General features: G+C 45.4%; 1 protein-coding gene across 2 annotated transcripts in view; it reads right to left on the bottom strand.

The window, feature by feature from the left end:
- Positions 1 to 375: 375 nt before the first annotated feature.
- The window catches only part of pld2 (phospholipase D2), a 42,132-nt gene continuing 26,795 nt past the window's right edge, over positions 376 to 15,712 (bottom strand). Inside the window, exons 17-25 of one of the 2 annotated variants that reach the window (XR_008810602.1) lie at positions 9,814 to 9,918; positions 9,066 to 9,154; positions 7,626 to 7,739; positions 7,238 to 7,284; positions 6,798 to 6,932; positions 4,443 to 4,596; positions 4,012 to 4,129; positions 1,003 to 3,899; positions 376 to 803 (exon numbers count right to left, since the gene is read on the bottom strand). Coding sequence is in view for 1 of the 2 variants with exons in the window: in XM_056284802.1 (XP_056140777.1) it covers positions 3,675 to 3,899; positions 4,012 to 4,129; positions 4,443 to 4,596; positions 6,798 to 6,932; positions 7,238 to 7,284; positions 7,626 to 7,739; positions 9,066 to 9,154; positions 9,814 to 9,918 (987 nt within the window). In the remaining variant the exon portion in view is untranslated. Of the gene's footprint in view, positions 3,900 to 4,011; positions 4,130 to 4,442; positions 4,597 to 6,797; positions 6,933 to 7,237; positions 7,285 to 7,625; positions 7,740 to 9,065; positions 9,155 to 9,813; positions 9,919 to 15,712 lie in introns of both variants that reach the window. The other variant, XM_056284802.1, reaches the window with a different exon arrangement.

The following is a 15,712-nucleotide window of genomic DNA, read 5'->3' on the forward strand; positions in this document are numbered from 1 at the left end:
AGGAAGGTTTTCTCTCATTACCCCATTCTCTCACAGAAAATACTGGTTCCTACATGGAAACTGTGTCATTGTTAAGATTATGAACAAGTTTCTTAAAACAAAATTACACCATTGTTAAAACTATGTGCAAGTTCCTTAAAACAAAAGTGCTAACAGGCTACAATGCACAACTGTCCAGCAATGCTCAAGCAGTAACACCTTTGCCAACCTTTGTGTTAGCTGCCATTACATAAATAATTTGTACAGTGATGATATAAATTTACTAATTTCTGTATAAAATTTTCTTCTTGTTAAAAGCAAACTTTGACGTATTTTTGCGAGGACAAGCTATATAAATGCAATCCACCAAAAGACAATTTACATAGCCATTTTTTAATAATAATGGAATATTAAAATCACATCTATTAAAAATATCAACAATTTGTTACTGCTTCTGACTGTTGCTCCAACAAAGGAAAAGACAGTAAATGGTTAAAAAAAACAACCTCAAAAGTATGTCAGATATTTTTTAAGAATCTGTATGGGGACAACACAACACGGAGCAACCACATCATATTTCATAAAAAAAAATGCTAACAAATCAAGTTTAACTGAGAAGTTGAATATCTGGAACAGGAACTGGGAATGAATCTGTAACCATGAATGCACCGTTTTCAAATATGTATGTTTTACTGGCATTTCTGTTCAAATGTGCCCGAGTGTAGACTTAACACAAACATTAAACAGCATCAAGACGTTCCAGTCCCGCGTTCTGCACACCACCTGTCTGCTCCTCTTGTCCTCCACAGCAGTCAAAACGCACGCTGGAAGGAATGTTGAGAAATAATGACAGTGCTTTACAGAGCCACTGACAGAATTTGGCCATGTTAGGAACATTTTAAGCTGGGCTTCAAAATGCCCTCTGTAACTTGGGCATGATCAGATGTTAACAAAAGCCATGATTACAGAACCCTAAAAGGTGTTTTATCAACCATCTTTCATAAAGACTCAAACATTTCATACCTTCCTCACAGGGCATAAAGACCTGAGTGTCCATCCAGACAAACTCATACATGTTTCTCTCCCCAAGGAAGGGCACATCCATGACATCGCAGGTGACTCTCTCAAGTCTCACATTGTGCTTCCAAACAAATCACTTCAACACGCTCGATAACCTCTTTGGTTGGCGGGTTGTGTGGTGTTGCTGGAGCAGGTATGGATGAAGTATCTTGGTCCATGACAGACATGGCCACATGGGCAATCACTACCGGGCCCTCCATGAATGTCTCCAACTGAAACCAAGAAACACAAACGCTCACTGTCCCACAAATTGTCCTCTTGATCCCATTCCCTTCAGTTCATCACCTCCACCATCTTTCCTAATCCAGCCCACATTTTCAAGTTCCCTCCTTTCTGCTATTTCACCATCCAAACTTAAGCCAGCTCAGGTCACCCCTGGCTGAAGGAAACATTGCTTGATCCTTCATTTGCCCAAACACGTCTGTTTCGTTGCTCCCATTCACAGACAAATCTCTCAAAGGAGAAACACGCAGTCAGTCAGCTGTCTTTCTTCACTTGCACCATTTTCACTTGACTCTTGGTCTTTGATATCGACTTGTGGCTTTGTCTAGCTTATTTGGAATTTGAATCTCATCACTTGGTATTAGTAATCTATCTATGGGCACTTAGACTAATTGCACTTGATATGCCGTGCCATCTTACCAGTGATTACTGATTAGTACTGTGTAGTGATCTGAGATAGTAGAAGACAACGTCATCTGCTAATTGCTGGCTCTTGTAATTCACTTTGGATAAAAGCATTTTCAAAATAAGAGCGTGTACCAAACGCATCAATAAATCAGGTCAGGGCCCTTATCGTTGGGGGATTACCTTACTAACCACTAAACCAGTCTGAAACTTACTTTTCCAGTTAACCTGACACTAGCCATTTAATTACTAATAAAAAAAGATTAAAAGAATAGATAACTACACCTACTCATGAAAATTTTATATCAGAAATCTACAATTCATGGAATCTTCAGTCAATAATATGAATTCAAATTGTTCCAGACTTGTTTCAGCCTTCTGTGGGAATCACACTAAGTGGAGTCCAAAATGTCTGCTTAATTCTTCAATGTTTCAGTCACCCTCCTAATATAAACCATTTGGTAAGAAAACCTACTGGTGAACCTTCAAGCAATTCCACTAAACAGATCCATTCATTCATTCATTCATTCATTATCAGCCGCTTCTCCGGGGTCGGGTCGCAGTGGCAGCAAGCTAAGTAGGGCACTACAGACATCCCTCTCCCCAGCAATGCCCTCCAGCTCATCCTGGGGGATTCCAAGGCATTCCCAGGCCAGATTGGACATGTAGTCCCTCCAGCAAGTTCTGGGTCTATCCCGGGGCCTTCTCCCAGTTGGCTGTGCCCGGTAAATCTCCAAAGGAAGGTGCCCAGGGGGCAACCAAATCAAATGCCTGAACCACCTCCACTAGCTCCTTTCGACGCAAAGGAGCAGCGGCTCTACTCCGAGCTCCCTCTGGATGTCCAAGCTCCTCACCCTATCTCTAAGGCTGAGCCCAGACACCCTACAGAGGAAACTCATTTCAGCCCAATCTTAAACAGATCCATAAACCATGCAAATTAACACAAGGTGTAAATCCATGATACTTGACAGCAAATGGACAAAGGATCATGGTTAAAACATTGAAACCGCCATGGCCGAATCATCTACTATGGCTCTCCGTTACATAACCTTCTTAGAACCACATGGATGTTCCAGACCTCCGTCAACCCAGGTGATTAATGATGTACTTAGTTGTTGTGTTGACATCAAAATACACAGAAACTATTGCTACATCAGCCTATCATGTTAACAATCTTATCCTTTCTCACCAGGTCATTTACCCGATGCCATTATGAAGCTTTTCAATACAACTGTTTGAAAAAAGGTCAGTCATTGTACTACATACTGCTTTCTATCTTCCCAATCAACCACCATTACCATTCAGTCGTCTCTATTTCCTGTCTTTTCCATTCTTTATTTCAGCTACACTATAGTTGGCTCTTTATTCTTTTTTAACCGTTGCCATAACAACCACAAATGTTCTGAAAGATCTGCTGGCGCTGCGCTGAGAGGGGGCATGCATGAGAACGAGGAAGAGCGAGAGAGAGCCAACCACCCACCCAGTCCATGCATGTTGTACTCCCATACTGTTTGAGGTGCCTGAATCTTAATCTGACCTTCTGAAGCTCAAGCCCACAGGCCTGTATTTTCATTTTTGTGTGTTTTGCACCACCACCACCAGACCTATATTTAAGCTTGTATTGCAGGAGCTATACATCAAACACCACCACCCTGAACAAACTGGCTGAGATAACACATCTGGTTATTATAACAGGTTACTTTGCTAAAATGTGCATTGAAATGGTTATTTTCAGAGCAGTTGTCAGTTTCACAAAAATACAAAAACATACATGATTAAAAGATAGGGTCAGTTGTGTTAGGCTGTAGCCAAGATTATGAATATTTCTCTTCAGCATATTGACGACTGAACAGGAATTACTCTAAATTAAGATAGATATTTCTAACATGAAAATATGGGGGGGGGGCATCTGGTAGTAGGTGGTTAAGTCATTTTCTGCTGATATTAGCTGATACGGACAGTAGCCTCGGTTCCTTAACTGTGTACTGTTATGTCCACAGTCCTATGGGGGCCATGCCCTCTTTGCTGCCCAGCGGGGGCAGAAGGTTCTCTTCACACAGAAACTTCAGAGGGAAGTGGACCAGAAGCCCTTGGATGGCCTTCAGCTCCTCTTTCGCCTTCTCGGGGTCCGTGTCACAGAGACGCTCCCTGCAGCAATGCTCCTTCACCTCTCGCATGTTGTGGACAGTGTTACAGGGGAGGCAGTTGAAGACCTGAATCATGACGGAGAAGCAGGAAATCAGAGGTTGCCAGTTCAATAGGGTGTAAGGAACGCTCATGGAGCTGTGGAGTAAACTCATGAATGAAACATCTCTATTTACTGACCTTATCATAGATTGAGGCGTTCGTTTCAGCTGTTGAATTCCACACCAAGAAGAAGAACTCATCGCTGACTGGGTCCTCAATATTGATACTGGGGTTTGCAGCAGCTCCTAAAAGAACCCTGGTGGGGAAAGACGCACCGACATTTATTTCATCAAATAAAGCACCATGAAACAACAGCCAGGCTTATACCTAAGCATTTTAAAGTAGATTTTCAAATTCTATGGATTAAATATTTGGCAGTTTGCCTCGTGTAAATAGCGAGGAAGAATATTAATTATAGATGTTGAAAGCCGTCACCTGAGTGTGACAGACTTGAACAGCCTCCACTTTTCTCGGTGATTACACGGGAGTTGCAGAGTTTCAGACATATTCTGCAGCTCACAGTCACAACGTAATTTCAGTCGCTACTTTGGCAGACACTGAGCTCTGACCTGAAACACTCTTTGCGCAAGGCAAGCGTGAGGGGTCCCGCCTGGTACTCCTCTCCTCCCATGGTGGATGGCACTCTCTCTTCATCCTCCACCAGAACCGCCAGCTCGCTGTCTCTGCTGCCCAGCATGCTGCGGTCGTTAATGTTGGCCGAACCTGTGACCCGTTGGATTAGCAAACTACACATGTAAACTACACACACTGTAAACCGGTGTTGTATGATGTTGTGACCACTAACCAATGGTCACAACATCATACAACAGCCATTCAAATTACATAACCATACCAAAAAATACTCTCAAAGACTGGTGCTGTTCTTCTAATTTTGTACCTTCCCTCCTTGAGATGATTGGATATGGTCATAGCTCAGATTTATATATATATGTGTGTGTGTGTGTGTATGTGTGTGTATATGTATATATATATATATATGTGTGTGTGTGTGTATGTGTATATGTATATATATATGTATATATATATATGTATATATAATGGAATAATAATGCAATTAATTATAATATAACAATATAAAATTTATAATTAATTATATATCTTATTAATTATATATGAATAATAATGTAATCAATATGCTATTTATTTTATTTATTTTTACAGTACTATATTAGAAGATGTTTAACCTAAAAGTATGTCTGTCTTGGCGATACTGTGAGCCCTAATGACCAGAAGTCTACATCATGGCACTAAATCTGAAGTAACTGACAGAACTAAAACAGGCAAATATAAAGTGTGTCCACCAGAGGAGCTGTAGAACAGATGAGAAAGCGCAGGCCTCCTCTCCTCTTTATGAAGTGATCACCATCAGCAGCACTTCCACAACATACAGGCCCTGTCTCAGAGGGTGTGCACCCGCCTACTTCTCAAATACATAATGAGTAAAAGTATTTCTATTTTCTTATATAGATTATTTTACTGTGATATTTTTAACTCTTATGGTCATGATTTCTCTTTTCAAAATAAGTTGAAAATGAAATCCTAATTTTTGAAGTAACAAAAAAGAATGAATTTAGAGGAGCTTAAGTCAGTGTTATTTATGCAGACCTGATTTTACCCTTTTTTTGTTCTGCTTTTGTTTCGCTCACTGACACCTACTATGTTGAGACACAGTTACTGCAGTTGTGTGTTGACCACTACAGATCCCAGAGACCCGTTCAGCAGGAAACTCCAGCAGCTCCCCACCACCCCACTGAAGCTCAGGGTGGAGCCCGAGTTTCAGCTTTGTATTAATGTTTTAGTATGTGTTGTATACGATCTTTTAAGAGGTTTTTCTATCGTATCTACCTGAGAGCCAACACAACTTTAATGACCATTACAAACAGCGACAACACAAACTACACTCCAGCAATAAAAAGTACTGAATGGAATTTTTTTGCATGTAAACCTTCTGAATCATATTTGTGAGCAGTGTGAATCAGAAGTTATTTACACTCCTTCCTGAAAAGTTAACATAATATTGTACATTACCGACGGCGCTTTAATGGACTGCGCTCCTGGGCTGTGGAAGGATCTGTCTGAGGAGCAAATTCTGTCATCCAATAAATTGTATTCCAGAACACACTTCTCAGATTTTTACATCACACCTGTCAGGAAGTTTGTCTTGAAGTTATTTAAACTGAAGTACTTCAGTAACCACAGTACTTTTCTTTTTGTTTTACTTTTTACTACTTTATTGATCCCCGTGGGGTAATTCTTCCTCTGCAGTTAACCCATCCTAGCTGTGTAGCTAGGAGCAGTGGGTGCCTGGGGACCAACTCCCGTTTGTCTTGCCATGCCTTGCTCAGGGGCACAGACAGGAGTATTAACCCTAACATGTATGTCTCTTTGATGGTGGGGGAAACCGGAGCACCTGGAGAAAACCCACCACAGACACGGGGAGAAAATGAAAACTCCACACAGAGGACGACCTGGGATGACCCCCAAGGTTGGACAAACCCAGGGTTTGAACCCAGGACCTTCTTGTTTTGAGGCGACAGTGCCACCATACCGCCCCAAAAGTTGCTTCTAAAAACCTTGTCTGATTTCAGCAGAAGTGAGGCTGACAGTAAACACTGTTGGAGTGTCCTACTGACGGAGGCCAGATATGATCTTTGTGACTGATGGAGGCCAGATATGATCTTTGTGACTGATGGAGGCCAGATATGATCTTTGTGACTGATGGAGGCTGGATGTGATCTTTGTGACTGAAGGAGGCCAGATATGATCTTTGTGACTGATGGAGGCCGGATATGATTTTTGTGACTGATGGAGGTCTGATATGATCTTTGTGGCTGAGCTTAGCGATGACTCAACCTCACTGTTATGCCCTGTCTTTGAAGGAGTTTTTGCCATTTCTGACTCACCAATGATGTAGCGACGGTCATCTGCAATGAGCGTCTTGCTATGCACATAGATGAGCTCCGTGACTAGAGACTGGGAGAGCTGGGAGTGTGTTCTCAGGCCGCACAGCGTGATGTACTCGGTCCACTGGTCTTCAACTAGCAGAGATAAGACAGTGGTATTCATAGTATGATCTAGAAACATGACGAATCAGTCAGGTAGTTCTACCAATGTATGGCAGATGGACACTCAGTATGAACAACAAAACTGAATGTGAACTGTACAATAATGAAAATAGAGAGCAGTTAGACAGATACCTAGTACCAGTAGCTTCAGTTAAAAGGTGCAAAACGAGAGGACAGAAAGAGAAACATATTAGAGATGACAGGCTGAACCTTGTGATGTCAGGCTTGTGATGTCATTGGAGTGGAAATTGAAAGGCAGCGGACGGCGAGGGACTCACCTTCACTAAGCTGTGACAGGATGGAATGCTCTCCGCGGCATATCGTCCTAACACATTAAAGAAACACCACACAAAACAAGGAATCTGAAACTATTATTTTAGTATGAGGTAAGTGAAAGGTGGGGTTCACTTTAACACTTATTTCTGAAATTAAACAGAGCACCACAATGAGCAAAATCTTCACAATACTGCAGAAATTACTTCAATAACCTTACTCATGGCTTCGAGAAGAAAAGCAACAGGCTTCTCCCCGTGTTTGTGAAGCTTAACTGAAGTGAAACTGGAACAGGACTACAGCACATAGTCTACCATCATTTCCTGGCAAGCAGTGAGGCATGAAGAGTGACAGTATGTTTGTGGGTTGAAAGACGCAGGGCAGTGTTCTGACCTGTAGGTGAAGTGCAGTATCGCCTGGATGGCATTCCCACCTCCTTCACTGATGTCTCCTTCAAAACCAGGGAGCAGAGGTACTACCACGAACACCCTGTATTTCTTTTGCTCACTGAAACACAGCAGAGACCCTTCATGCATGTGCCATCGGTACAAGCGGGCCACATTCATGATGTGTGAAAGCACGCTACCAAACTTTGAGATTTTAATTCAGTTTACATATTTACGAGTGCACAAAATGCTACTCCCCCCCTTTTTCTCCCCAGTTGTACTTGGCCAATTACCCCACTCTTCCGAGCCGTCCCGATCGCTGCTCCACCCCCTCTGCCGAACCGGGGAGGGCTGCAGGCTACCACATGCCTCCTCCAGCCGCTTCTTTTCACCTGACAGTGAGGAGTTTCACCAGGGGGACGTAGCGCATGGGAGGATCACGCTATTCCCTCCCGTTCCCCCTCCACCAAGAACAGGCGCCTCGACCGACCAGCGGAGGCGCTAGTGCAGCGACCAGGACACATACCCACATCCGGCTTCCCACCGGCAGACATGGCAAATTGTGTCTGCAGGGACGCCCGAGCACAAGGTAACAGAGGGATTCGAACCGACGATCCCCGTGTTGGTAGGCAACGGAATAGACCGTTACGCTACCCGGACGTCTCACAAAATGCTACTTTTATTGTGAAGGAGAGTTTAATATCGCACAATAAAAAATAATGCTTTTCACGTATTGTAGGCTTTACAAAGTGTGAGGCAGGTGACCTTTCAGTAGTGCAAGGCAGGGTCGGAAATTCCTCCTGCTTCTCTGCAGCCCTGCATCTAAACACAGCTGACTTACACAGATCGTCAGCTGAAGTGTACTTCATGCTACAGCTTGTTTCCTGGTGCTACACTTCAACACCAGAGAACACAGAGATGGGCATTATCCATCATCCAAGCCGCTTATCCTGCTCTCAGGGTCATGGGGATGCTGGAGCCTATCCCAGCAGTCATTGGGCGGCAGGCGGGGTGACACCCTGGCCAGACCACCAGGCCATCACACACACACACACACACACACACACACACACACACACACACACACACACACACACACACACACACACACACACACACACACACACCCCTAGGGACAATTTCGTATAGCCGATTGACCTGACTTACATGTCTTTGGACTGTGGGAGGAAACCGGAACACTGGGAGGAAACCCACACAGACACGGGCAGCACATGCAAACTCCACACAGAGGACGACCCGGGACGACTCCTAAGGTTGGACTACCCCAGGGCTCGAACCCAGATCATTCTTGCTGCGAGGCGACTATGCTAACCACTGGACCGTCGTGCCGCCCAGGGATGGGCATGCGCACATGGAAAAAAGTTTCAACCGTTGATCAGGTCTGACATCAGCCCACCCACCATCCAGCCTGTGCATGACCACACACCTGTGTGCACGTAGGATTCTCCTCACGATCGCATCACCGATTCCATTGTGCACGTTCTTCCCATCAGCACAGCTGATGAAAAACTGGTTCTGGAGGCAGAAACATGCAGATGGTGACTCAATGTGAGGTGTGTGTGTGTGTGTGTGTGTGTGTGTGTGTGTGTGTGTGTGTGTGTGTGCGTGTGCGTGTGTGTGTGTGTGTGTGTGTTCAGAGTGGTAGGGAGCCAAATTTGTTGTGAGGAAGGGGGCCGTGCTGTGACCTCATGACTACCAACAAATCAGGTGAAGCATCTCTCAATGTCGCACGAACTGAACTGCACATGTCGGATGTTGCGTTATCATGCACAGGCCCGTTTCCAGGGCAACACATTCACAAATTAATCTGGCAAATAGATTTTAATGCGGTGGTGTTCACAGCTGATCGAAGGATGACAATGTAAGAAAATAAAGTCTAGACAAAAAGGTGAAGTATCTCTTTATACACACACAGGTACACGTGTATAAATCAAGTTTAACTGGAATTACTGGGAATATGAAATGACAGCCCGGTGATGATAACCAGCGATGTCGAAACGCCGTGTGCAGAAAGCCAACACAAAGCACACTTCGTTAAAGAAAAACATTCTTTCCTGTTAATGTTAGCATGGAATAACCAGAACGTGAACAGATGAAAATTTGGGGCAGAGTACCTCTGCTTTACTGGGAGGAACATCATCTCCGGGCTACAGCCCAAGATGTGTGTGAATTACCTCGATGTAGATGTAGTGCTCGCTGTTTTCGATGGTGTGGATGTAGGCATTGAGGATGGAGTTTTCACAGGTTCCAGCTGACCAACGATCAACAGAGCGTAACACCTGAGAGAGGAAAAATTCAACAAGAGAAGATTCCTGGTGTGAATTATCAGGTACTTTTAAGCCTGTTTTTCATAGCTAGTCAGTGTGACTAACCTGATCCCATGTACCACTTGGGAGTGATCTTTTCTTTACAATATAATCAGTGGTTGGTGAAGACAAAATCAGGCCTATGGGGCGTTATGTAGTGAACCCAGTTGATCCGCTTCCGGTGTGGGAAGATGGCGGCACGAATTCAAGTTCACAGCGGCCTCACCCAGTACTGGTGTGGGAAGATGGCGGTGCGAATTCACGTTTGCGGCGGCCTCACCCAGTACTATTGATGCAGTGTCTTTGTCCACATCTGTTTCTAAGTTTTTGTCTTCGTTTGTTGGCAGGGAGAGCTGGCGCTGGATCAGCTGGGAGGGCTTGGTCTGCTGCACTGTGGGCCCAGGGACCGCGGCCTTGTCTGGAGCTGCACCCAAGGAGGTAACACCGAGGGTAGTCTGACAGGATGTGGAAGCGGGGCAGGCTAAGCTAACTGCTAGCCCATGCAGACTGGGAGTTCCGATAACACTGAGGGCGGTCTGGCAGCGGGCTCACCTGCCGTTGACTGTGGTGTTTCTGATGTCGTCGTGTGGAGTGCGGGGAGGTGTATCGAGGATGTCTGGCTGGGAGAGCTGGCGCTGGATCGGCTGGGAGGGCTTGGTCTGCTTCGTTCAGTTGCCACAGGGACCATGGCCGCTGCCTGGAGCTGCGCCCAATGAGGAAACACGGATGGCGGTCTGACGGGATGCGTAATCCGGGCAGGCTAGGCTAACTGCTAGCCCATGCAGACCGCTGTTTGTTCCCTTGGACAGTGATTTTTTTGTTTAGTTTGGATATATGTGTTAGTTTGAATATGTGTGTTCTTGTAGTTCATGGATGTGGTTTTGTCTGTAGTGTAACGTGCATGCATAAGTAGACACGTTGGTCCTTGACTAACGGGCCAGACCCTTTAGTCGACTGGTTAACATTGTCGCTTGTAGAGTGGGAGACACAGGTTCGCCTCCTGGCTGTAGCGACGGTCTTCCAGACTGCCCCCCGAATTCACTACATTGGTGTCAGAAGTGGGATGGTGAGACCGTAAGGCCATCGGAGGCGTGAAGGAGCTGACATGCTTAAGCATGGACGCGCTTCCCGAAGGAGGGGGGTAGTGTAACCTGCATGGATAAGTAGACACGTTGGCCACTGGCTGACGAGTCTGACCCTTTAGTCGAGCGGTTAGCGATGTCTCCTACGGTGCGGGCGATACGGGTTCGCGTCTCGGCTGCGGCAGTTCCTGTGGTTGCCCCTCGAATTCACTACAGTATGGTGAGCTGTGTGGGCTGGGGGAGATGCCATTTCATTTCACTTCATGTACGCAAGTACATGAGGTGAAATGACAAATAAAGTGTTCCTGATTTCTGATTCCCAATTTTCCCAGTATGAAGCAAATTGTTCCAGTTTATGATTAACAGATGCCGTTATTGCCTCCATTTTGTAAAAGTCCATTGTAGTTTCCATCCATGCATTTAAAGTTTGGCTCTCCTGTGATAACAGTTTCCTGTTAAGTCTTTTTACTAGCCACCGGCAGTATATTCTTTAAATATTTATCCATTTTCAACTATTCTTAAAGTTGGTCCCTGGGCACTGCAGCTGCCCACTGCTCCTATACAACAGGATGGGTTACATGCAGAGAACACATTTATTGTAGCCTGTACAGTTACAAAATAAAGTGGCTTTTGTGGATTAGCAAGAAGGAAGTGAGGGCAGCTAAGAGGATGAAGAGTGGAAAGGCAGTTGGTCCTGATGACATACCTGTGGAGGCATGGAGATGTTGAGGAGAGATGGCAGTGGAGTTTTTAACTACATTGTTTAACCCAATCTTGGAAAGTGAGAGGATGCCTGAGCAGTGGAGAAGAAGCATACTGGTACTGTACTGATTTTCAAGAACAAGGGTGATGTGCGAAACTGTAGCAACTACAGAGGTATAAAATTGATCAGCCACAGCATGAAGATATGGGAAAGAGTAATAGAAGCTAGGTTAAGAGGAGAGGTGATGGTTAGCGAGCAGCAGTATGGTTTCATGCCACAAAAGAGCACCACAGATGCGATGTTTGCTTTGAGAATGTTGATTGAGAAGTATAGAGGAGGTCAGAAGGAGTTACATTGTGTCTTTGTAGATTTAGAGAAAGCATATGACGGTGCCGAGAGAGGAGGTGTGGTATCGTATGAGGAAGTCGCGAGTTGCAAAGAAGTATGTAGGAGTGTTGCAGGATATGTATGCGGGAAGTGTGACAATGGTGAGGTGTGCAGTTGGAATGACAGATGGGTTCAAGGTGGAGGTGGGATTACATCAAGGATTGGCTCTGAGCCCTTTCTTGTTTGCAATGGTGATGGACAGGTTGACAGACGAGATCAGGCAGGAGTCTCAGTGTATCATGATGTTCAGGGATGACATTGTGATCTATAGTGAGAGTAGGGTGCAGGTTGAGGAGAGCCCGGAGAGGTGGAGGTATCCACTGGAGAGAAGAGGAATTAAAGTCAGTAGGAGCAACACAGAATACACATGCGTGAACGAGAGGGAGGAGAGCAGGATGGTGAGGATGCAAGGAGTAGAGATGATGATGGCATATGAGTTTAAATACTTGGGGTCAACTGCTCAAAGTGGAAGAGAGGTTAAGAAGAGAGTGCAGGCAGGGTTGGAGTGGGTGGAGAAGAGTGTCAGAAGTGATTCGCGACAGAAGGGTACCAGCAAGATTAAAGGGAAGGTTTACAAGATGGTTGTGAGACCAGATATGCTATATGGTCTGGAGACAGTGGCACTGATGAAAAGACAGGAGGTGGAGCTGGAGGTGGCAGAGTTGAAGATGCTAAGATTCTCATTGGGAATGATGAAGAAGGACAAGATTAGGAAAGAATATATTAGAGGGACAGCTCAGGTTGGATGGTTTGGAGACAAAGCTAGAGAGACAAGATTGAGAGGGTTTGGACATGTGTGGAGGAGAGATGCTGGGTATATTGGGAGAAAGATGCTGAATATGGAGCTGCCAGGGAAGAGGAAAAGAGGAAGGCCAAAGAGGAGGTTTATGGATGTGGTAAGGGAGGACATGCAGGTGGCTGGTGTCACAGAGGAAGATGCAGAGGACAGGAAGAGATGGAAAAGATCTGCTGTGGCAACCCTTAATGGGAGCAGCCAAAATTAATAGTAATAGTAGTGGTGGTGGTGGTGGTGCTGAACTGTATAGTCATCCTGTTGGAGCCTCTCCATCTCAAGTCGTGACAGTAGCTTCCCTCTATTGATGTTTGAGTATTGAGCCACTAGCTGCTTCTCAGTCAGTCGGGGGGTAGGTCTCTTACTGGTCCACAGTTCCCACATTTGCTTCATATAGCCCCTCTCCAGGGGTCTGCTGTAATAGTACCATTCCATCAATTCCAGGTTCTCGGCCCTTGTCCATGAATACTTTTGCTCCAGTAGCCTATTTTTCATCAGATTGCGCTGGTTTCCCAACACCTGATGCAGACCTTGTTGACCCCCAAGCTATGTCCGAGCTGGTATGACTCTATGCATGTTACTCTCATTCATATCCAAGGTAGATGGTTTGTATAGCATTAAGAGTATAAGCCACGGACTCTTACTGGATACTTGTTCCAACCAAGGTTTGAACCCCCAATCTCTGTCATGGAAAGCCGATGTTCTTACCAATAGAGCTATCCAGCTGATCTAGTAGTAGAAAATACACATTAAAATGTCTTTTTTAAAATGACTACAACACTATCTATTTTGGATTCTGTTTAGCTTACCAACACTTCTAAAGTTTGTCAATACGTATAGCTCTTCTGGAAATGATGAGGACTGTCTTCTGAAAGCTCACAGTCTCTTCCCGAGGTTCTTCTCTCGCCCCTCTCCTGTCCCCTGCTATCTCGGTCCTTCCACCGCTTCCCAGATGGGGCAGGACAGCTGCCCAGCCGGGCGCTCCCTCGATGTGATCACGTTGATGGGCAGACCTTCATGTCTGTAGTCGCCTCCTCCACTGTCTGGTACAGTCCTGTCCCGTCCTCATGGAACACTTGTAGTTTAGCAGGGAACAGAGTCTCGAAGTGGCTCCTTTCTCTGTTTTAACACTTGTTTCGCTTCAGAGTATTCCTTGAGCTTCTGCAGGAATGCTGGGGGGTAGTCACACTTTCTTTTCCCAGGCCTTGCGCAGAATCTCTTCGTTGATTTTGTAGTGGAGGAATTTGATTATTATTGACTGCGGCCTGTCTTCCCCATCTCCGCAGGGTCTCGGGGTGAGTGCCCGGTGTACTCTCTCGCACGAAGCTCCGTATTCAGGGGAATCTCCAGCGTGTCCTGTAGTAACTTTTCCACAAACTCCACCACAGACTCCTCCGCTCCTTTGGGAACATTCCGCTCTTTCAGGAGCATTATATATCCTTGTATTCTTGTTTTTTTTTAATTTTATTTCTAGTTTTCCCCTTATCCCACCCGATTAACCCAATGGCATATGGCCGGCAACTCTTGTCGAATAACTCCCCTGGCTCACATTTCCACAGGAAGGAGATAGTCGTTACACCAGCTTCCTTCAAACTCATGTCGGCTGCTCTCGCCATTTTCCACACTGAAGCCTCGCATGGATTGAATTACCTTCAGGCCGCGAAGGAGACGTAGGGAGAATGCTTTCGGTTGCTTGGCTGCAGGCGCCCGGATGGGCCAGAGGGGTCGCTGGAGAAGGACGAGTCCCCGAACACGACACAGATCTACACCCACTATCCCTCGGGTAAGGGTGGCCTAATGAATGCCTTACCCTGTGGACGCTCTGGCCGTGACCGATTACGGCAAGTCTGAGATACGTTATATCCTTGTATTCTAATGTCGAAATCTCCCTTCTTGGTCGAGTAGTTTATTATCTTGTTGATTTATCACTTTTATCATCTTGCTTGACACCTGTTCTATGTTTTGAGCGCGAGCTTCCACCTTTTCAACTCGCATCTCTGCCTCTGCTATTCTTTTATTAACGTTGGTGAGCTCAGATTTAAAATCGTTTTGTGTTGTTCTGTGTCTTTGCGAAAGTCCTGTATCTCCTCAGACATTTCTGTTAAACTTTTTTGTTTCCATCCCTTTTTCCCCATTCTTGCCACGATTGTCAGTTCAAGTATTACTGAGAAAGTTTGTATATTTGATGTTGTAACGAGGTGTAGTACGTATTTTTTTCAAAGGAGCTGTTATTTTAGGCCACCATTTAGGGTGATGACTAATTAGCAAGATTTCCTATACTGAATCGAACAACTAATTCAATTCTATTACTATTTCAAACCTTGAGAATAACCAGAGCCTCAACAAAGCACTTCTCCTAAATGATGCCAATGTCTGTTCAATACCTTACATCAGCAGTGTTTACTTTCTAAATATGCATTCATTCATTCATCCATCCATCATCAGCCGCTTCTCCGGGGTTGGGTCGCGGTGGCAGCAAGCTAAGTAGGGCCCTCCTGTCGTCCCTCTCCCCAGCAACGCCCTCCAGCTCATCCTGGGGGATCTCAAGGCGTTCCCAGGCCAGATTGGACATGTAGTCCCCCCAGCTAGTTCTGGGTCTCCCCCCAGTTGGCCGTGCCCGGTAAACCTCCAAAGGAAGGCGCCCAGAAGGCATCCTAATCAGATGCCCGAACCACCTCAACTGGCCCCTTCGACATGAAGGAGCAGCAGCTCTACTCCGAGCTCCCTCCGGATGTCCAAGCTCCTCACCCTATCTCTAAGGCTGAGCCTAGACACCCTACGGAGGAAACTAAAAATAAAAAT

The sequence above is a fragment of the Lampris incognitus genome, chromosome 8 (assembly GCF_029633865.1).
Source record: "Lampris incognitus isolate fLamInc1 chromosome 8, fLamInc1.hap2, whole genome shotgun sequence".
Lineage (NCBI taxonomy): Eukaryota > Metazoa > Chordata > Actinopteri > Lampriformes > Lampridae > Lampris > Lampris incognitus.